Here is a 22,732-nt window from a genome sequence, read left to right on the forward strand (position 1 = left end):
ATTTTAGTCAAAGCGTCCGCGAGCGGGGAGCTGGCCCGAGCCGCGCCGCCTGGGGACCCGCCGTGAGCCCGTCCAGCCGCCGCCGCCGCTCCCCGCCGCTGCCGCCGTCGCAAACTTTGCGCGCGCCGCCGCCGCCGCTCGGCCCCCGGGACGCGCAAGGTAAGGAAGGAGCCGGAGCGCCCGGCCGCGCGGGAAAGTTGGGCACCGAGCAGCCAAGCAACTTGCGGCGCTCTGTCCTTGCAGCTGCCCTTCGCCCGCCGCGCCCCGGTCCCTCGACCGGACGGCGCCCGGCCGCGGAGCTGTGGACGCTGACACTGTTTTGAGAGCAGGGCGAGCCGGTCCGCCGGAGGTTCGCGGAAAGTCCGGGGAAATACCAGTGAATTGTGTCTCCTCGAAAGGTTTTTGCTCATCGCTGTTGTTCATCTTCATTTTTTGTTTGGTCAAGGTTTAATGCTAGCTTGCTTCCTCGGTCAGGTATGTAGACCTGCAGACGCCTGTTTGAAAACCAAGAGATGGGCACGATTTTACTACAGTGAGCAATTTGGAGAGTTAGACGTGGAGGGTCTGATGAGAAAGATGACGTTTTGATTTTGACAGTTTACAGATTCACACAGTAAGTCTAACCTTCTTCGTTAAATCCACCATTCATTCTCCGTATAAGGGCAGTTCAGTGTAGGCCACTTAAACCCATTAAGTGGCGGTGAAGCAGGCCGTTAGATTAAATCATTGAATATCGAAAAAAATTAACTGATTTATGACAGGGAAGAAGCATTTCACAGGAATCTATGTATCTATACACCCACAGCTGCATATAAAATATGCGTATTTTTAATAAGCATAGCGCATCAAAGTGTGTTTTACAATAACCCTGCATTTAAAAGTGGCCATTAGGGCTGGTGAGAACGCTCAGCCAGTAAAGGTTATTAGCCCTCAAGCAACCGGGCAACCTGGGTCGTATGCCCCGGACTCGCGAAGTGGAAGGGGAGAGCCTCTGGCAAGCTGTCCTCTGACTTGTGCACCCTGTGGAAATAAACACACGTAATACATTTTAATGGCCATTAATATTTTCTGGTTTTGAGGCAGCTTACAGTTTTCTTGCCAATTTCCTTTGACCAGAAATGTAGGCTTTCAATGCCACTTCTGAAAACCTAAAAGTGAACTCTAGAGATTAGAAGGTCACATAGGTGAAATGTGAGGGCGTGTTCGTGTTGATTAATTTAGTACAAAATTCTGCTTTAGAGCATCACAACCAAGACCAAGTAGCTTGGCTGTCTGTAGTCCAAGGGGCGGGGGCGGGGTTGGGGTTGGGGTTGGGGCTGGGGCGCAGATTGAGGATGGAGGCAACATTATCTGGCTTATGTGGCTTCCTGGCGGCTTGTGTTATAGAAGCTGACCCAATGCAGGGAAGTATGAGTGAAAAATGCTTTTTCCATACGTGTTATGTCTCAGTCTTATCTGCTTAGACTCTTTCTCAGGGACATTATCTATAGGGCCTTGGAAGTGTACCGTTCAGTACGGATTATCCCTGCCTCCTACAGGACATTGGGTGGCTATGACAATAGCAGGCAGGCATGACATTCATACCAACTTTTGGGTTCTTGCAACCAGCCCATTGTGATAAGTGTATATTTTTAGTACGATGTTTGGAAAGTAGTTGAATTCTCATTTTTTTCTTTTTTGCAGAAAATCAATATTTAAGTCAACTGATTTATTTGTGAGTTGTTTAGGGTGGATATGTGTCTCGGTGGTGGAGCGCTCCCTTGTCCTGTTTAAAGCCCTGTGTGTGATCAGCACCACAGAACAAATGTCACAAAAGTAAACTTTGCCTCAACTCACTTCATAACTCACTTAACGAATGTTTGTCACCCTAAGATATACAGAATTCACCCACATATACTTGTCTAATGTCCTTCCAAGATGTTTGTCCCTTTTGTTATACCTCTTGACATCTTTATTATGTTAAAATGTGGCTTTCTTTATTTCAAAGATGTATATATTTCTAAATTAAATTTAAAGGTATTTTGGGTCTTCACTTGTCAGTAAAAAATGAAGTAGATTAACTCATGTCTTCTGTAAGCCTACGTCGTTTTGCCAAGGACCAGACTTGTATAATTAATAATGGAGGTTTTTGTACGTGTAGAGCAGAGACCAAGGATGGAGAATAACAGACAGGGTGGAGTGTTACTTTGTGTTCTGTTTTATATAAATGGGTAAAATGTATATCGTTTGGAATGTATTTGCTAAGGAGATGAATATTAAGTAGCCAAGTGTGTATTCATGAACCTTCCATCCCACATATAAATTGCACATTTGCCACTTTTTAATTTGCGAAGTGCTACCAACTAGAATTATTTGAGGAATAAAAACAGAGACCTAAGTGGGAGAATAAAAGAAAAGTTAAATGCTATTTAAGTTCTCCACATGCGTGTATACATTGGTGTTGTATATGGTTATATGCACTAATTATGGTAGGTATGTGGTAAGGATTTAACACTGGCACAAAGCAGAACCCTCTACATGTTTTAACCTTTTAAGTAATGACTATGAGGGTGATCCTCTCTAAAGGACTCGGGAAACCAGTTTTTTACAGTTTTCCCCCTGTGCTTGGATTGGGTCTTCAGTGTGAATGGTTTAAAGACTCCATTAAACCATGGTGAATGCTGTGACCCATGAGTGTTGGTGATTCTCACTTTCTCCCCACTGGTGTTTCTTTGCTAAATGTGTGTGCATCTGCCGGAATCATCGTGTACTGTCTTAGATGATTCATTTCATCACGAGGCAAATGGGGGACCATATGACAGATAGGGAAAAGGCTTACTTACTTTGTGACAGGATTGGAATGAACCTATATACCTGATAAGTACCAGAAAACTCTTGTCTACCGAGATGTGATTCATAAAAGTAATTCTGGCATCTTACCTGTCACAGGCTTGAAAGACGAAGTTCCCACTCATGACGGTGTGTGCATTTTGTCTTTCTAGGACTTTTCAACATGAATTTTACGGAGCCCAGCCCACTGGCGCAATCAACTGTGGTGGGTTTTCTGCCTGAGTTAGAAAGTCTCACACCCGTGCCTTCCAATGAGACCAGTTGTGAAAACTGGCGGGAGGTTCACCATCTGGTGTTTCACGCGGCCAACGTTTGCTTCGCAGTTGGTTTGCTAATTCCCACCACTCTCCACCTCCATATGATACTGCTCAGAGTGATGCTGTCTATAGGTGAGGCATCCCCAGCTTCGGAATAATGCGCATGCAGTTGGCACCAGATGGGTTTCGAGTTGGGGGCTTAGAGCATCTTTATGAGGTACACAGCGTGCAGGAAATGCTAGTCTCTGGGATCTGGTCAGCAGTCTGTCCACGTACTTAGAACGTAGGTGTCCGCACAGTTGGCGCCTCCTTTCCGTAACATGTGTAGTTTCCTATACTCTACTCAGGTTCCACGTGTCGGGAAATCCATTCCTGGGCAAGCATGTAGATGTTGGAGCCAGGGCGTGCGATCCCCGCCCTAATCCTCTGCTTGCCAACTGTGCGACTTGAACCGATGGCTTTAACTTTCTGTCACTCCGGGTTCCCCTCGCATCAAAGAAGGGTGAACCTAAAACCCCCTTCTAGGGCTGTTGTGAGAATTAAGCAGATGTATATGTTGGGATAGTACCTGGCACAGAGTAAACAGTGTCGCCTCAACCATTGTGATTTGAAAAGACCGCTTGGCAATAAAATCAGTTCCCGTGTGCAATAATTCAAGTGAGACATTTGTATAAAATGTAAATGATATGAATATTTTGGCTCTGTCACATGATTGGAAGCATTGTTTATTCACACTAAAATACTAAACAATAGAATCTACTGTTTTATCTAGTGATTATTAACAAGTTCTTCATAGGATTTCTCTCTCCAGTTCTCCATTCATTTAGGTGCATTTTTTTTTATACTTGTAAACTATCTGGCAAAGATTGAGGAAGGCGGTCTCCTTCCTTGTAAAACCAGACGGCCTGCCACAGTGTAGGGGGTCAGGTGTGCACGGAAGGTCTATACCTAGTAGTGCTCAGAGCAAACAGGGGTGGCAGGCTCCATGGGAATGAAAGCCAAGGTCCTCTGTGACAGTGCCGCTGGCTTTGGAGAGATGACCAGGGTTTCTCTTAAATGTGAGCAGCGGGTAAACTGGAGAAGGGCACAGAAGAGAAGAAACTTTAGTGCAGTGCCAAGGGAGACTAGGTTTTTGTGCTTGAAGTGTATAAAAACTGGCAAGGGACGGAGAGGGCAGCTATGCGTCAGCTGTCAGGACTTCTGACTTCCACGTGTTTAACCATTGCAGGGGGACGTAGTTGGCTGGCGGAGAACCCTTAATCCAAGCTTTAAGTATTAAGACAAGAGTTCTGGAGGCAATGTGTGCCAGAAAGCGTCTATATAGCCTGATAACTTTCACCCATAAATAAGGAAACTGAGGCCCAGGAAGTAAAGAGATCAGATTTGTTCAGATCTACCACTGATATGAAGTCCAGCTTTGCACATAGCTGACTTTTAATGTGAAAAATTTGCTTTCATGTGAATATGAATCTGTGAGTCTGTGCCTTAGTGGTCACTTCCCACTAGAAATATAGAGATTAGAAAATAAAGACACTCATACAAACACTGATAAGAAAGTACAGGAAGAGGCCAGTCGACGATTGGTCACCAAGTGAAAATCCAGGCCACTTAAACGTTTCAGTGAAACGCCTGCCCTGGGCCTGGGGCTGCCGCTCGTTGGTATAGAACTTACCTATGTTACGTGAACCCCTAGGCATAGTCAGCACCCAAGAGACAGGACCAGAAGTTCAATTATCACCTCAGGCGCACTGAGGGCTCAAGGTTAGCCTGAGACTCAAGGTGAGCCACATGCGACCTTGTCTCCAAACACCAAAGTAAACGGGATATTTGAGTTCACTAATCATGGAAATATGAAATGAAATATAGTACGTAGCTCCTTATCGAATAATGAGGTTTAAAAAAGTAGAGTGAGATTGAGTCTCACTTTACAGACTGGGCTGGCCTCAAACTTGCAAAAGATCCCCCTGCCTCTGCTTTCCAAGTGCTGGGGTTAAAGGTGTGTGCCACTGTGCCTGGACAGGAGTTTCGAACTTTATAATACTGACGATGCAATACTGGTGTTCCCCCTATGAGTTCGGTAAGTTTGTGGAAACCTTGTGGGAAACATTTCATCGGTGTTGCCTGAAGCTGTGATAGTCTTTCCCTTGCTTGCCTTAAGCTTCAGTTAGGTAAGCAATCATAAGTGGAGAAATATTATACAATGCTGCCTTTTTACTTACCCCAAGGTATACTCTCATATAGGTGTAAACCACCATATAGGTGGACACCATCATATAGGTCTGCACCATCACATAGGCAGTGCACCAGCATGGCTGTAATCCCAGTGAATAAAGAGGCGGAGGCAGAAAGGTTTGGAGTAAGGATAGCCTGGGCTACAAAGTAGACGCTGTCCCAGAAAACTACAAATTGGAGAGCTAGGGGTGGAACGGGCCGATGGGTACTGTCTGCAGTCCCCGCACTCCAGGTGAGGTCCTGCAGATTAAACTACAATGAAATAACGAGGACCAAAGAAACCATGTGTGTGTGCTGTGTGCTCAGCTGTGTGTATTTGTGGTGTGTGTGTGTGTGTGTGTGTGTGTGTGTGTATGTACACTGTGTTTTATATGTATGTTGTGTGTGTGATGTATATGTGGGGGATGTATTGCTGCGTTGTATATGTGGCTTTGGTGTGCTGTGCTATGTGTATGTATGCTATGTGGTATATGAATGTATATGAATGTGTGCATGTGTGTATATGTATATGTGTGTATATGTATATGTGTGTATGTGTATATGTGTGTATGTGTATATGTGTGTATGTGTGTGTGTGCGTGTTTATGTATGTGTGTATGTGTGTATATGTATATGTATGTGGTGTGTATGTAGTGTATCTGTGTGTGTGTGTGTATGTGGGGTGTTGTGTATGGGATGTATATCTGGGGGATGTGTATATATGTCTGTGCTGCATTTTGTATGTGTGTCTATGTGTGTGTGTGTGTGTATGTGTGTTGTGTTGTATGTGTGTATATATGCTGTTTTGTGTGTGTGTGTATGTGTATGTGTGCGTATGTGTATATGTGTGTATGTGTATATGTGTATGTGCGTGTATGAATATGTATATGTGTGTATGTGTATGTATGTGTGTGTATGTGTGCGTGTATGTGTATGTATGTGTGTGTATGTGTGCGTGTATGTGTATGTGTGTATGTGTATGTGTATAGGTGTATGTGTATGTGTGTATATGTGTATGTGTGTGCATGTGTGTGTGTATGTGTATGTGTGTATGTGTATAGGTGTATGTGTGTGTATGTGTGTATATGTGTGTGTGCATGTGTGTGTATGTGTATGTGTGTGTATGTGTATGTGTGTGTATGTGTATGTGTGTATGTGTGTGTGTGCATGTGTGCGTGTATATGAATGTGTGCATGTGTGTATATGTATATGTGTGTATGTGTATATGTGTGTATGTGTGCGTGTGCGTGTATATGTATGTGTGTATGTGTGTATATGTATATGTATGTGTGTGTGTGTGTGTGTGTGTGTTCCAAATCCCAGAGTATTGCCTATTAGGGGGCAGATGGCTGAATGAGTTACATTTATGCCTATCATAGTGATTACCATCCCCTTACAAAGGACTTTGATAAGATGGGAAACTCATTGCCTTCAGTATAAGTTCTAAGTTTGTACCCGTAGTAGGCTTATTTCAGGTTAAGCCATGTGAAAACCTTAAGGTAGTATTAAATCTCAACTGTGGTTTTCTTTAGCCGGTGAATTATGGTGGTTTTTTTTCCACTTTAAAAAAAAATTCTTATCCACATTCCTTTAGTCCCAGCACTCAGGAGGCTGAGGCAGGTGAATTTCTGTGAGCTCAAAGTCAGCCTGGTCTACAGAGTTGAGTTTCAGGACAGTCAGAAATACATAGTGAGACCCTGTCTTGGAAATCAACCATCCAAAAACATTGTTTCTATAGAAACAGCAAAACTTGTAGTTTGGGTCGAGGTGTGTTTTCAGTAATGAACTCAAATGAAAATGTGGTATCAGGCTTAAGTGTTTCTAGAATGTGCTTGATTTCTAGACAGAGGAGGGTTACATTCATTAAGTTATTTGCGGAGTCTGTTTTGAGTATCTTAATACGTTGACTGTTCCTCAACAGGATGTACCCTCTACGTGGTCTGGGCCACTCTCTACCGCTGTGCCTTGGATATGATGATCTGGAACTCGGTGTTCTTGGGTATCAATATTTTGCATCTTTCATATCTTTTGTACAAGAAAAGACCGGTAATTACTAAAAATTTTTAAATAAGAGAGTGACTTTAAATATGACAGTTTTTTAATAGCACTTCATTCAGACTTGCGTGTGTGCACCTGACAGCGTTGGTCCCCCTCAAATATTCAGAATATCGAGCTTTCTGGGTAAATGCCTGAGAGAAAAACATTTGAAATCTGTGAAATTCATCTAACGAATGAATTTTTCAAAACTTTGACTCGCTGGAGCATGAAAAACATGACTAATTCTGTCTTTTTTTTTTAGGCCTATTATGTGACTATTTCCTGGTCTGGTGATACTCAGATATCACTTGGGAATATCTTTGCTTAATTATAAAATTACTGATACGCATCTTCCATTTCACACTAATGATTAGCAGATGGCCCGTTCTGTTTTCTTAATATAATGCTTATTGTCTTTCTTGAGCCTAAACTACTCACGTGAAGAAAGCAGTACCTTTGGTGGCCTTTTACCAGAATGTCCATACTTAACTTTTTACGTGGGACCCTGGCTTCCTGTGTTTTCTCAGTAACAGAGCGCGTCTGAGTGCCGCTGCACACCCCGGTGATCCCAGCATTCCCTGGGGCAGGTGGAGGTCAGCAATCCCAGCATTCCCTTGGGCAGGTGGAAATCAGTGATCCCAACATTCCCTGGGGCAGGCGGAGTTCAAGGCCAGCCTAGTGAGTTTGGAGTCAGCTTGGAGCTATGAGTGACAGGGTCCCGCTTTAATTTAAAAAAAAAAAAGGAAAGAAAGAAAACGACAATTAAAAAAAAAAAAAAAAACTACAACATAATAACCTCCCAAAGCCTAAACCTAGACACAAAATAGAAAGCATCTGGGGGTTGGGGATTTAACTCAGTGGTAGAGCGCTTGCCTAGGAAGCGCAAGGCCCTGGGTTCGGTCCCCAGCTCCGAAAAAAAAAAAAAAACCAAAAAAAAAAAAAAAAAAAAAAAAAGAAAGCAGCTGGGTTTCTAGAAATCGAGACATCCATGCTCGCGCCGACTGTCCTAAGCACAAGCATTCAGTGACCTAAGACGGTAATGCTCATCCTAGCTCTCTGTTTACTGTAGCAAACTATTAGAAACACAGATGCTATGTTTCCCCCACTATCCTGTAACCTGTCACACAGCAGCTCAGTTTGGGATGCTTTCCCGAATTGTTCAGTTTTTTGTTTTTTGTTTTTTTTCTGTGTTAGGCTGTGTAACATGATCTAAAGGTATCCACGATGCAAGGGCTTCTCTCCTCGCCCACCTTATCCGTTGGCTGGCGTCACGGGTTCAATCCCATCATCTTACTCATTTCAGGGTCTCTGCTGAAGCAGCGGACTCTCTGGACTCTGCCTTCTCGTGGCAGAGGGGAGTGGCAGGTCAAAAAACATCTGCTCAAGGAACTGGACGGTGACTCAGTGGTTAAGAGCACTAGATCTGGGGTTAGTTCCCAGCACCACGTGCGAGTTCCCATTCATCTGTAACTCCGGGTCCAGGAGATGCAGTGCCCTCTTTTGGCCTCTGTAGGCACTGCATGTACGTAATGCAGACCAAACTCATGCATAACATTTAAAAACAGAAGTCTAAAAAGAAAATCTGCTCAGAAGAAATGTGTCACTTCTGCTCATATTTCATTGGCCAAAGCCAGTGGCATGCCCAAGCCTGCTAGTGTTGGAGGTAAGGCAGGCTAATTTTCTTTAGGACAGCAAACAATTGAGGGCAATAATGTAGCCTCCCACATAAGCTGTTGTAGACTCGTGTGCACTGGAGGTGCCCAGAGAAACTTTTGACAAACAAATGCTCCCAAAGAAGAGAATCTGGTCAACCTCAAGAAGAAACTGAGTCTTGATCCGAGGCGTAAGAAGAGCAGGACAATGTATGTTACTAGCCTGTGACAGGCCCTGTGTTCATCACTGGGCCTCAGTCTACCGACATGATTGGAGCACCAGAAAACATGCAGCAGCTGGGCTCTTGGTTTTTTTTTTCCCTCAGACTATCACTTTAGTCAATCAACTAATCAATCAACCAACCAACCATCCAATCAGTAGATAAATAAAAGATTCTTCACAGAAATGAAGCAGTGAAACAGAGACCTCAGGCAGAAGCGGCTCCCGTAAGAGAATTTTGTACTCTGCGTCTGTAGGCTTCACCATGTGTCTGTCAGGCCCTTCGCTGGGTCAGAGTTCATCCACAGTGCAGGACGGTTTTCCATGCACCCAATTACTGTGACTTCCAGACACCGCTGTATGCAGACACGTGGCAGGCCCTGGCCTGAGAGAATTGACAGAAGATAATTAACACAGTACTGCTGTCTGGAAGCCAGCCTCACTCTTCAGTGGGATCTCGGCTCTGTGTAGTTTAGGCTAGGGTGAACCATAAGCCCTTCACCCTGCCTTTCACTTTGCTTATGCGAGTGTGGAGCCGTGAGTGGTGGCTTTCCTGCCTCGAGGCATTAAATAATGACACCGAGATTTTAAAAAAAAATGTTCAATGCATTATTTTGTAAATTTGTTTTTACATCAATTCTTCCTTCCTCACTATCATAAGTTGAGGTTATTTTGTCCTTTGAAACAGACATTGTTCTGCTGCTAAGGCAGGAAGAAGGTGTGTGACCTGACAAGCCCCCAAACCTCCAGCAGTCGCTCTGGAGTCAGTATAAAAAGGTGCGACAGATCTTAGCCCCCCCACCCAACCTCCAGACACTTCAAGTAGACTCTGAGCTTTGAGGTTCCCTTTTAAAGACCCCACTGACACATACATCTAGCCACTGCTGTGTATCATAGCTTCGTTTACGTTTTAAATCCATATTGTGCCTCCAAGAGTCAGTGTCTGGGGGCTGCTTCAGTGCAGGGCCTTGGCTTTGCTGTCTTTCAGGTCAAGATTGAAAAGGACCTGGGCGGTGTCTACCACCGACTGTTTGAACCCCTCCGAGTCCCTCCGGATTTGTTTAGAAGGCTAACTGGACAGTTTTGTGTGATCCAGACCTTGAAAAGGGGCCAGGTTTATGCCACGGAGGACAAAACCTCAGTTGATGACCGTCTTAGCATTCTCCTAAAGGGAAGGTAAGTGTATGTAGAAAAGGGCATTCCTGGGTTTCCTTCGATCGCTCTTTCGTGGCCTCTGGGAAGGAAACGTTGCCACTAAAGGAAGAAGCGATGACTTCTGGTGAAGGTCAAATTTGCGACTTAAATTTGGGCCGCCGTGGAGCAGTGTGCCTATAACAATGGGCAGACAGCAGGGCCTCAAATCTTACTGATACCAAATTTTTCTACAGGGAATATTTTTTAACCACATTGACTTTTTGCTTGAAGTTAATGAGTCAAACTTGAAATGTGTTGAAACTGAATTTCAGAAGCTTGCACATGTCACAGAGGTGATGTATTTCGTTTTTGAATACCGAAGTACATATAGATCATCTGAGTGGAGAGTCACCAATGTTACTGGGCAGAATTATTTGTGTTCCTTTGATGGTGGTTTTAGATTGTTGTAAAAATTATAAAAAATGCTGTCTTTTATCCCACACTAGATCTGGCACCGCTGTGCCCCAAGATATCTGGTAGATAACTTTCAGTCAGCAAAGCCTCTCTCACCTGCTTTGCTCCATCCCATATCACACTGCTGATGGCTTCTCTCTGAGCCTGGCAACAATCTCTCTACCCATCTTCAAGGCAGGTTGCCACCATGCTAAAAATATACATCCCAATTCCATGGCAGCCTAGTGTCCTAATGTCTCCATACACTCTCTTGAATTCAATGAAATCGCCACATGAAAGAACACAAAACACAATAACCTCTGATCTAATTGATACGATATAATTTGCTCATCTAGACACACAGAGCCCTGTACACATCCATCCCTTAAGAATATTCATAACCACCTGTAAAGGTGCAGAGAGGGATCTTAACATCCACCTCCGTGTCCTCCTTCTGTTCCAGTCTCCTCCTCTTCCCTCAGACTTTTCTCCCGCCCATCCTTCCTTCTCGTCCAGTGACAGGCCTCGTTCTATCTTGTACTTGCCCTCCCTTGTTTGACATCATCCTACATTAGATGGTGTCTCAAACTCCTGGGCTTCAGCCTCCTGAGTGTCTGTATCTATGACTGCATGTTACCAGGCCTGCCTTGAAACATAGTTACTAATAGTATCCCTCTTCCTCTCCAATGTCTGTGGTACACAAATTACATAGTCACTTCAACTATAAGAGAGGCAACAATGTAAACTGTGGTCTGGATTAATAATGGATGCTGGTTCTTTTTTTTTTATGACATTTTAAAAAGTATTTCTGTCTCTGGAAGTGCGTTAAATTGTGTCCATTACCTGTGGAACCTTTAAAACCAGGACAACTCCATTATGACTATAATGTTGTGGGGATGAAAACAATTAGTTTGGTTATTTTTGTGTGAAATTCTATTTGTTACCATTTGACTTCTGTTGCCAGAATGAAGGTCTCCTATCGAGGACATTTTCTGCATAACATTTACCCGTGTGCCTTTATAGATTCTCCTGAATTCAGATCAACGCAGATGCACAAGGGTGAGAAATTCCAGGTATGATTTTGGCTTTGAAGAAGGTTGAAATTGCTCAAATCAAGCAAACTTAGGAAAGTGACCATAATTTCTTCTTAGAAGGGATGTAGGCGCATTGGTGTATAGTATAACGCCATGAAGGATAATGCTTCTCAACAGTGTTTGTGTGCACTCAGCTGGAGGTGGAGGTCTGGAAAGCAGTGCTCTAACCTAATGGCCATCCTGCTAACACTGTTATTTCTGGGATGGGAGTTTGCTTACTATTTTGTTTTTCAAAACATTTTAGTCATTCTATAATACTTCCATTAAAAAAACGTATTGTTTTGGGGTCTGGCTGCGCTGTGCTCCCAGAGGACCTCAGTTCCTTTCCCAGCACCCACTGGGCAGCTCACAACTGGCGGTGACTCTGAGGATCCAATGCCCTCTTCTGGCTTCTGCAGGCATCATGTGCACTTGAAGCACAAACATACATTCAGGCAAATGAGTTCACATAAAAATACAATCTTTCTTTTAAAAATATCAATTTTATTATGAGAAAAATTCTATTACTTGTAGACAGTCCATGTTCCTAAACATATTATTGATGGCCTTTCTTAGGGAGAACAAGACACTGGCTTCACTGTAGAGAACAAAATAAAACCTCTAATGGCTTCACTTTTTTTAATAGTGTTTAAAGACAAAGAGGAACTTCCTCATAGAATCAGCAGTTCAAATGCTATTCCGTTTAGTCTTCTTTTACTTTTGAAGAATTGCTTATTATATCGCAGTTTGTTCTGATTATTTCCAAATGTCCCTGGGCCTCCTGTTTTATTTGTTATTCTCAGGGAAATAGCTAAGAACACAAGTCTCTGGATAAATAGCAGGGAGGAAATATTCTGGTCACAGTGTTGCTTTAGCAGGACATAGAATTGAGGAGAATATCAACCACCTGAGAATCAGGACCCATTCCTGTCCCTTGCTAGGGAAATCTTGTAGGCTCAGTTTGGGATGCCGTTCAACTTGTGATGCTGTAGACTGGACAGGAAGGGAAAGTGAAGTTTCGTTTGTTTCATTAGAGTTTCAGCCCTGTCTTGGGGCCACTCTGCTTGCATAAATGGCCTGGGCACTTTTGGAATTTGTTACAGATGGGCATATTTACTAGAAGTACTACTTTTAACTCTCTGACTGTGGGGGTTTGAATGAGAATGGCCCCCATAGGCTCATGTGCTTGAATGCTTGGTACCCAGTTAGTGGAACTGTTTGGGAAGGATTAGGAGGCATGGCCCTGTTGGAAGAGGTATGCCCTTGTTGGAGAAAGTATGTTACTATGAGCAGGCTTTGAGGTTCCTAAAGGCCAGGCCAGGCCCCAGTGTGTGTGTGTGTGTGTGTGTGTGTGTGTGTGTGTGTGTGTGTGTGTGTGTCTGTCTGTCTGTCTGTCTGTCTGCCTGCCTGCCTGCCTGCCTGCCTATGTCTCTGCTCCCTGTGGATCAGGGTGTAAAGCTCTCAGCTACTGCTCCAGTGCCATGCCTGCTCCCCACCACATAATGGACTAAGCCTCTAAAACTATAAGGAAAGCTGAATTAAATGATTTCCAGTGTAAGAACTGCCTTGGGCATAGTGTTTCCTCACAACAATAGAACAATAACTAAGACTCTGACAAATGCAGTGTTGTTCCCATGCTGGCTGCGCTTGACACATAGGAAGAGAAGGCTGGTGTGGTGTCCTCGCTGCACTGACTTCTCACTGGAGAAGCCATCTGCGTCCTGGGATGCATGCTCCTATTTGAGCAGTGAGTTTAAGCACCACCACTAAAGAACCAGGAGAGAGCCAGTTCTCTTACTTCTGACTTCCTGACAGGTGGCCTCGTATAATAACTTAGTCTCTCATTATCCCAAAGAGACAGGATTCAGTTTGGGATAAAAACTAAACCTTTGATTGAGAAGCAAGGGATTCTGGAAAAGCTGGGTATAGAAATGTGTGGTCCCTTCCCACTGGACTCCAAGTTATGTTTATGAGTGAGCTAACAAAAAGTTACTGCCTATAACAACAGTTTTCTTTGTTTGGGGGACCTGGGCTTTAGTAGTTGAGAATTATTCCCAATTAGTGAGAGGATTACAAGAACATGATAAAATCGTGGATTCATCCTTGGTAATCTCTGCCAGCTTCCCTTGGCACCGGGTGTGGCATTTTGTCATTTTGTGGTATTTTGTGATTGCCAGTAGCCAAAAGCTACATTGCCATCAAATCTGTGCCTGGAACAGTTAGAGCCAACTTCATTAGAATGAACCCAGGGAGAGGCCGTTCTCCGACTGTTGACAGAACATTTCTGCGGTCAGATATTCAGTAGGAAATTGCTGTTCCGCAGTATTTTATAGTGTTGCACACCAGGGCACCGTCGTGCATTTGTATCTTCCTGAGCATGGTCCTGTCCTTCCTGGGAGCACTCTGCTAAAGACTTCTGTCCCCTGGAAAACATGAGACGAGATTTCACATATCTAAGACTGGCCTTGAACTCCGTGTGACCAAGGATCTCCACGAGCTTTGGCTCTTCCTGCTTCTGCCTCTTGGGCACTCACTCAGATTGTAGGAAGTGCCATTACACTCTCTGTGCGGTAGTGGGCATCAAATCATGACTTCGTGCATGCTAGGCTGAGCTACACCCTCAACTATTGATTATTGATTGATTGATTGATTGACATGTATTCTCACTGTGTAGCCCAAGCTGGCTTTGAGCTCACTGTATAGTCCAGGTTGTCCTTGAACCAGTGATAGTCCTCTTGCCTCAGCATTCTGAGTGCTAGTAGTATAGGCAGGTACCACCACTCTAGGCTGTTGTTTCTGTCAACTCATTCTGTGGTCGGGTGAACTGTACAGTGGGGGAAAGGGAAGAACTGTAAGGCAGCATAGAATGTATGTCCCTTGGTGTATATCTTAGTAATTCTGATGCTGCAGGCAGACTGACCAGGCTAAGAAAACGGGTCCCAAGGTTCATTGTTTTTAGCAACTGCCATTGGGGAACTTGTGGACCAGACTCCCAGGGACTTCGGTATCAGTATTACAAGGTATAGAAATGGCGTGTGGTGTTTGTTTCTTTTTCTTCTACAGTTGAGTATCGAGTAAGCATTTCTGATAAACATGTTTCTTTTGATTCCATCAGCTGATGTGGCGGTGGTGGCTTGCCCATGGTCAGTCACATGCCCTGTTGCTGCAAAACCTGAGGATCAGTTAGTTCCGTTGACATTGAGGGAGAGGCCTTAGAAAAGCATTGTGAAATAAATGAACATGAAATTTTAACTGGATTTAAAGAATAGAGCACCTTTGGGCTGGAGAGATGGTGTTGGTGTTAAAAGCACTCTTCTTCTAAAGGACGTCAGTTCGATTCCCAGTTCCCACATGGTAGCTCACAAGGTCTATAACACAACTTCCAGAGATCTGATGCGCTCTTTGGCTTCCATGGAACCAGGCACTGTAGCACACAGATATACAGTTAGGCAAAACAGCCATACTGTTAAAACAAGGAGCTTGTCTTTTGAAAGAATTATTTTTTTTAAAGATTTATATATTTATTATATATAAGTACACTGTAGCTATCTTCAGACACACCAGAAGAGGGCATCAGATCTCATTAGAGATGGTTGTGAGCCACCATGTGGTTGTTGGGATTTGAACTCAGGACTTCTGGAAGTGCATTTAGTGCTCTTTTTTTTTTTTTTTTTTTTTTTTTGGTTCTTTTTTTCGGAGCTGGGGACCAAACCCAGGGCCTTGCGCTTCCTAGGTAAGCGCTCTACCACTGAGCTAAATCCCCAGCCTCTTTTGAAAGAATTATTAACTTATTTTGTTGTGTGTATATGTGTGCAGGTGTGCCTTCTCTGTCACTCTGACTTGTGTCTTTAGGACAGACTCTCTCCTAGGCTAGTGGCCAGCAAAGCCCAGTGATCTCCTGTTTCTGCCCTCTATGGTGCTAGGGGTACCTACCAGTCTGGGGCTACACCCAGATTTTTATGTGGACACCAGGATTAGAACTCATGCTAACATGGTATACCCACTGAGCCAACCTTCCAGCTCCCTCAGCTCCCTCTTTCAGACACTGTCTTACTATGGGGCTCAGCCTGGCCTGGCACTCACCGTATTGTATACATACAGTTACAGGACTATATGGTATACATACAGTACTGTATGAGCCAGGCTGTCTTCAACCTCCTCATTCTTCTGCATTAGCCTCATGAATGCTAGGATTCCAGGCATAGGATACCATACCTCTTGGATCCTATCCTTTAAAAAGTGCATGCATGTGCGTGTACACGTATACATGTGAGTGCCCATGGAAACCAAAAGAGGACATCAGACATCCCAGAACTGAAGTCACAGATGTGGATAATGGGAACTGAACTCGGGTCCTTTGGAAGAGCAACCGTTTCCTTCCTTCCTTCCTTCCTTCCTTCCTTCCTTCCTTCCTTCCTTCCTTCTTCCCTCCCTTCCTCTCTCCCTCCCTCCTCCCCTCCCTCCTTCCCTTCCTCCCTCCCTCCCTCTCTTCCTTCCCTTTTTACTTATTCTGGCGTACACTATATCCCTGCTGCAGTTACCCCTCCCTCCACTCCTCTCAGTCCCCTGGTTCCTCTCTTCCTGTCCCTCAGATCCACTCTTCCTCTCTTTCCCCTACGAAAAGAGCAGGCCTCCCAGATATCAGCCAAACCCAGCATAACAAGATACAAAACAAAACTAGGCACAAACCTTCATATCAAGGCTGGGCTGGACAACCCTGGAGGAAGAAAGGGGTCCCAAGAGCAGGCAAAGAGTCAGAGATGTCCACCATCCTACTCCACTGTTAAGAGTCCCACAAGAACACCCAGCTACATAACCAGACCTAACTCAGACCCACATAGGATCTGAGATTTTGGCATGGTCTCTGTGAGCCTCTGTGAGCGCTGCTTAGTCAATTCTGTGGGCCATGCTCTTGTGGTATCCTCTACTCTCTGGTTCCTATAATCTGTTCTTCCTGCCTCCTTCTGTGGGTTCCCCAGCCTCTGTCCAGTTTTTGGCAGTGAGTCTCTGCATCTGCTCCTATCTGTCGTTGGGTGACACCTCTCTGATGACAAATAGGCCAGACTCTAACCTATGAGTATAGCGGAATATCATTAGGTGTCATTTGATTGACTTTTTCTTCTCCAGTCAGGTTTGGTTCTATCCTAGGTCTCTGAGCTATCCAGCCTCTGGTTTCTGGCCATCCAAGCAGAGCATCAAGCGATTTTAACCACTAAGCCTAGCATTTCTTCAGTCCTGGGTCTTGTCTTTTTTATTAATCATTGTAACTGCAATACCGAGTGGCCTTTGTCATAATGTACATTGACAAAGTGCGTCACTGGGTGCTTTGTGGAATCTCAAAAGTTACTGATGCGTTTCTTAAATCCAGGTGTGCTTGGTTTTCCTGAAACCCTCTTCTGACATAATAAATGCAGACTATTTTTTTCTGCAAACATTGGCCTGCTAAGCTCCAATTTCAGCCTGTTGATTAACGATCCTGGGAAGCTGGGTTTTTTCATCTTTATTCTTGGTAGATTTAAATCCTCCTGAAACCCTTAAATCATCCACAAAGAAAGCTCTTTTGGAAATGTATGTTCTGAGTCCCAGGTAAGACTTCATGTCAATTTAATAAGCTTTTACCAGTCTCCAGCTGGGACAGACACTGGTTTCGTGCTGAGGATGTGAAATGGATTTCGTTGTCAACAGTGCCTGTGTTCACTCATCTGTCAGCTCTTTTGTGTGAGTGGAGGTAGACCAGTACTCTGTTGAAGCCAGGCATTCAGCCCTGAAGGCACAAGAGCATTGGCTACTCAGGAGTCCACACATGTAAGTTAGCAGATGGGTTGGTGGTTAGGATTTGAATGTCATCGTGAGGGGACGGATGGCATACAGAGTGTTGAGGAGCATTTGCATGGTAAGAGAGGCTTCTGGATCCTGAGTCCTGGTAGTATGGAGGAGTTTGTTGGATGGTTCTCGAGCTCTCTAGTGCCGTGACAGTGCCCACCCCTGCTTTTCCATGTTGTGCTGCTTACACAGGAGCGTAGGGCGTCTCAGTTCTGTGCTAGTCTGAGGACCTAATTCAGTAAGCTACCTCGGACCTAGCCTTGAAACCTGTGGCAGAGGTCACTCAACCGTTGTTCTCATCAATAGCTTACCGGGGCCTTTGACTCTTTCTCACTGTGTGCTCATGAGTCATCTGGCTGAAAGGTTTTTTTCATATGCAGTTTACTTTACAAGTCTACTCTCAGGTGCTGGTGGTAATGGTAGAGCATTTCCTTGACCCTGGGTTTGATTCATAGAGCCAGACACACATGTACACACACACACACACACACACACATACACACATACATACAGACACCTATATACACATATAGACACACACATATACACACATACATATACAGACACCTATATACACATGTAGACATACACACACACACACACACACCAACTCTCTCCCTCTCTTTCCTCTTTCTCCCTCTCCCCTATCCCTGTGTTCATTAAAGGCCTGTGTCTTAATTAGGGTTTCCATTGCTGTGAACAGACACCGTGACCAAGGCAACATTTAACTGGGGCTGTGGGGCTGGCTTACAGTTTCAAAGATTCAGTCCATAATCATCATGGCAGGAAGCATGGCAGTGTCCGGGCAGACATGGTGCTGGAAGAGCCGAGAGTTCTACATCTTGTTCTGAAGGCAGCCAGGAGGGTCTCTTTTGCGCTGGGTGGAGTTTAAGCATAGGACCTCAAAGCCTACGCCCACAGTGACACACTTCTGCCGACAAGGCCACACCTCCTAGTAGTGACACTTCCCATGGGCCAAGCACATTCAAACCACCACTGCCTGTCTTTAAACCTCATTGTAAGCAGCAGGTAAAGAAATACTTTCTCATAAAGACCCTATTGCAACAACCACAGCAGTGAGATGGCTGTCCTTCTGTCCTGAGACCACACAAACCAAGCAGTAAACCACAGAGAAGTTGCCTGGATTTAGCCTACAGGTTGTTTGTCTTTAAACATAATTTTATGGAGTATAGTAGGTTTATAACTAATTGACAGATGTTTCTTTTTCTTTTCTTTCTTGGATTTTTTTGTATACTGTCCTGAAACTCATTCTGTAGACCAGGCTGGCCTCAAACTCCTGAGGGCTGGGATTAAAGGTGTGCACTGCCACTGCCCAGCTTGACAGACGTTTCTATGGTAGTGTCTGTTAGCGTCTTTTCTTCCGTCAGCTTAACAAACTCATAGCTTATGTATGTAGATGTATGTAGATCTATGTATATATGATAAGTACATGTTTGCTAGTGTGTTTGTTCCCTCAACAGGTCACCATTGTTGCGGACGATAACTGCAGGTTTTTATGCTGGTCGAGAGAAAGACTGACGTACTTTCTGGAGTCAGAGCCTTTTCTGTATGAAATTTTTAGGTACCTTATAGGGAAAGACATCACAAATAAGCTGTACTCACTGAATGACCCCACCTTAAATGATAAAGTAAGTGCTTTTCTGATTCTTTGGGGGGTGTGGGTTGATAAATGTGTGTATTTTCCTGAATTTTCACTGATTTTATGACGTATTCAGACTTCAGAGGGGGTAGTTGTAATGGACTCTTTAGCAAGCCCTTTCCTGAAGGCAAGGGATAGTTGGTAATTCCTATCATTGTCAGAGCTTGACCCAGCTGTCACGGACTAACATGTATGGGATGGGGTACTGTCTATTCCAAAAGTCTTCAAGCAGTCTCAGGGGATGCGTGGAGAAGGCGTGGAAAGGCAGTATCCCAGGAAGTAAGGCTGGGGTTGGGGATTTGGCTCAGAGGTAGAGCGCTTGCCTAGCAAGCACAAGGCCCTGGGTTCGGTCCCCAGCTCCGAGAAAAAAAAAAGGAAGGAAAAAAAAAAAAAAAGAGAGGTAACCAGGAAGTAAGGCTGATGGTTGACATTTTAGCCTTGGTGTTTTCTGCATGTGTTAAGAAGGAAATGAAAGCAATTACGGATGAGAACTTTTAAAACGTTTTTCCTGTGATATGTGCTACCTACTGGGAGCAATGAATGGGATGGGCCGAGTAGGTTCCTGGTCCAGGTGCTTCTAAGCCTCACCTTAAGGCTGGGGTTGTAGCTCAGCAGGAGAGGGCTTGCCTATTATGTGTGAGGCCTTGAGTTCAGATCCCTAACACCACACGAAAGAAGGGCTTGCTTACTATTTCAGATTAACACGCGGAGTATTCATATTTATCAGTTTTAGAATGATGTGTTTAAAGTGATAGCTCGTAGAAAAAGATACAGCATACATTTTAGAACACTCGATCACTCCTTTTTTTGGGGGTGGGCTCTAATACCTGCTGCTTATAGGGAATATAGGACCCAACCGCTGTACCTCTCAGGCATCTCGAAACCTCGCTTTGCAGAAAGTGAAGAAGTTGGAGCCCCAGATGAGCCTCAGCACACAGATTTCCATGCTGGAGATGAGGAACAGCATCACTAGCTCCAGCGACATCGAGGACGGCCTCCACCACTTCCTGCGGGGCTCCTCCAGCACGGCTTCTCTCCGTGAGTTCCCACAGCACTGGCTCTCCCCACCTCTCCGGTAGATGTCACTAGAACAGACACTCGGAGTATTTTGGTCAGACAGATCACTGTTCAAGTGACTGTTTGGTGGCCTAGAGGACCTACCAGCCCCGTGTTTGATACAGACCAAAGTCCAGCTTGGGAGCTTTTGTTTCTGCTTCTGAAACTGGTCACTTCTTTTACCATATATTTGGCTTTCATTCTGGCCACTTGGAATGGTGTGCACGGGTCCTTGCGGTTGGGTGACTGCTTGCCATTGTGGTTCGAGTAGCTCTAGTGAACGATTGTGGCAGTGTGTGAGAGTGTGCAGGCAAGAGTTAAAAAGTGAGCAGGTTTCAGGGTGTTCCTGAAGGTGCTCGCACAGCACCCATGTGAGTAACACCCATACACTCCCAAGAAGTTACCACGGCTCTCCCGTATGCTTCATACTGTCATAGATGGCCCAAGCCACACAGACGTTCAGAACTAGTAAAAGGAAAGAAGCTGAATTATCTTAAGAGTTGATCACTTGAAACTTAAGAATTATTTTGAACGCAGGAGCACTTCAGCTCTCGATGGGACCCTGCATAAAAGCAGTCACATTCTTCCCTTGCGTAAACCCTTCGTGTGTCCAGGTATGATCCCAAGCAAAGAAACCGAAAAATGGGAACCCTCGCTCAGCGCTGTCAGTGTGAATGGTCACGTGTCTGAATGCCCTACATGAGGTGGATAACATTCTAAAGTTTGCACACTGAGAAGGGGCTGGAATTTGCAAGGACATATTACTAGCATGTGGGAGAGACAACTTCACCCCTTCCTTTCTAGGGTTTGCTTCTGGCTTTTTTTTTTTTCTTTTTTTCGGAGCTGGGGACCGAATCCAGGGCCTTGCGCTTGCTAGGCAAGCGCTCTACCACTGAGCTAAATCCCTAACCCCCACTTCTGGCTTTTCTTGAGAATTACCCAAGATAGATTAACAAGAAGACTGGAACAAAACTCGCGTACATTAATCATAGAAATTTCAGATGAGGTAGAAAGAACTGAAGCAGCAGCTAGGCTCAGATGCTTACCTGCGTCCCTCTAAACAAGACAGGGAGGGCAAGGAAGCAACGGAGTTAGGCCGGAAGAATTGAGGTTTACATAGAATCCTGTCTTCCACAATGTAGGAAGGGTGTTTTTTACCTAAGGCCTCGTCCGCTGGTCAGAAACAAGGGAAAGGACTGACTGGGCTTTTTCATATGCCACGCAGAGTTCTGACTCCTTCAGATACAAACTCCAAACCAGAGCAGAGATAGAAACACACTGCGGACAGAAAGGGGATGACCTCAAGGCCAACAAGCTAAGAAACTAAAGAGGACTGTGCTTTATTCTAGTGCGGCTTAATTTAGGCTACTCGAGGCTTCCGCGAGGCTCTCCAGAACCTGGCCAGAGGGAGCACTTGTAGGGAAGCTACTATGCCTGTGTCAGAGGAAAGACATTCTAAAGCTCTACCCCAGAGTGACAGGTGCACGTTCCTGGGGTTCCACTGACAGTGGGTACCATTTAGCCGGCGCCACCCCTGTGGGCTGGTGAGAGTGGAGAGTCGGTACCTTGGCAGTGCCCTGTGCTAGCCCAGAGACTATTAACTTTTCAGGTGAGGCTGTTGGTAGTACTTAGTGCTGTCTGAGAACTCAGTAGTCAAATCTCACCTCGGTCCCTGCTGGGATACAGATTTAGGGATCTGGTTTGAATGTAAGCTCACCACTTTCGAGACCGAATTAGTCCTCAGCAAAAGCCGTACTACCCCACGGGCATAGAAGCTAATGTTAAAACACGAGCTTTCCGAAAAGATAAAAGGGCTGGGATTTGTCGATGGTCAAGGACACAGGATGCAATCCCAGCTAGCTGAGGGATTTAAGCAACCGGGCTAAGGCAAGATGGAGAGCTCATGATTGTCCCCGTGAGTCTTAGAGGGCTGGATAGTTGGCCCGTGGAGGCTGGGCCAGGTAAACCTGTGGATAATGTATAACTTTGAGCAGTTGTTGAAATCTGATTCAGGTCCTTGAAGCCTTTTTCTGTCCTCTGGCTCTGCTTCTCACAGGTTGCCATTGTCCTTTTAGGTCCGTCCCAATGTCCTGATAAATAGTTTGAATAGTTTTTAGAAACAGGGAAGTTGCCTTTTTCAAACAGGCTCAGTTTCAAAATTATTTGTTTTAAAAGGGGGAAAAGAGGCACGTACCATCTAACTGGTGCTTTGTGATTGGTTGATCTGAACCAGCCAGAGCAGTTACTATGTCAACAGGTAGGAGTGTGTCTTAGTCAGGGTTCTCTAGAGTCACAGAGCTTACGGGTAGTGTCTATATAGTAAGGGA

General features: G+C 44.7%; 1 protein-coding gene across 6 annotated transcripts in view; it reads left to right on the plus strand.

Moving 5' to 3' along the window:
* Positions 1-22,732, plus strand: part of Popdc1 (popeye domain cAMP effector 1) — a 40,791-nt gene continuing 18,059 nt past the window's right edge. The window contains exons 1-8 of one of the 6 annotated variants that reach the window (XR_015644907.1): positions 1-159; positions 475-613; positions 2,982-3,218; positions 7,219-7,343; positions 10,195-10,382; positions 11,817-11,866; positions 19,171-19,338; positions 20,246-20,387. Coding sequence is in view for 3 of the 6 variants with exons in the window: in NM_001434646.1 (NP_001421575.1) it covers positions 2,993-3,218; positions 7,219-7,343; positions 10,195-10,382; positions 11,758-11,866; positions 19,171-19,338; positions 20,246-20,387 (958 nt within the window). In the remaining 3 variants the exon portion in view is untranslated. 6 annotated transcript variants of the gene reach the window in all.

This window comes from Rattus norvegicus, chromosome 20, assembly GCF_021556685.1.
Source record: "Rattus norvegicus strain SHRSP/BbbUtx chromosome 20, alternate assembly SHRSP_T2T, whole genome shotgun sequence".
NCBI lineage: Eukaryota > Metazoa > Chordata > Mammalia > Rodentia > Muridae > Rattus > Rattus norvegicus.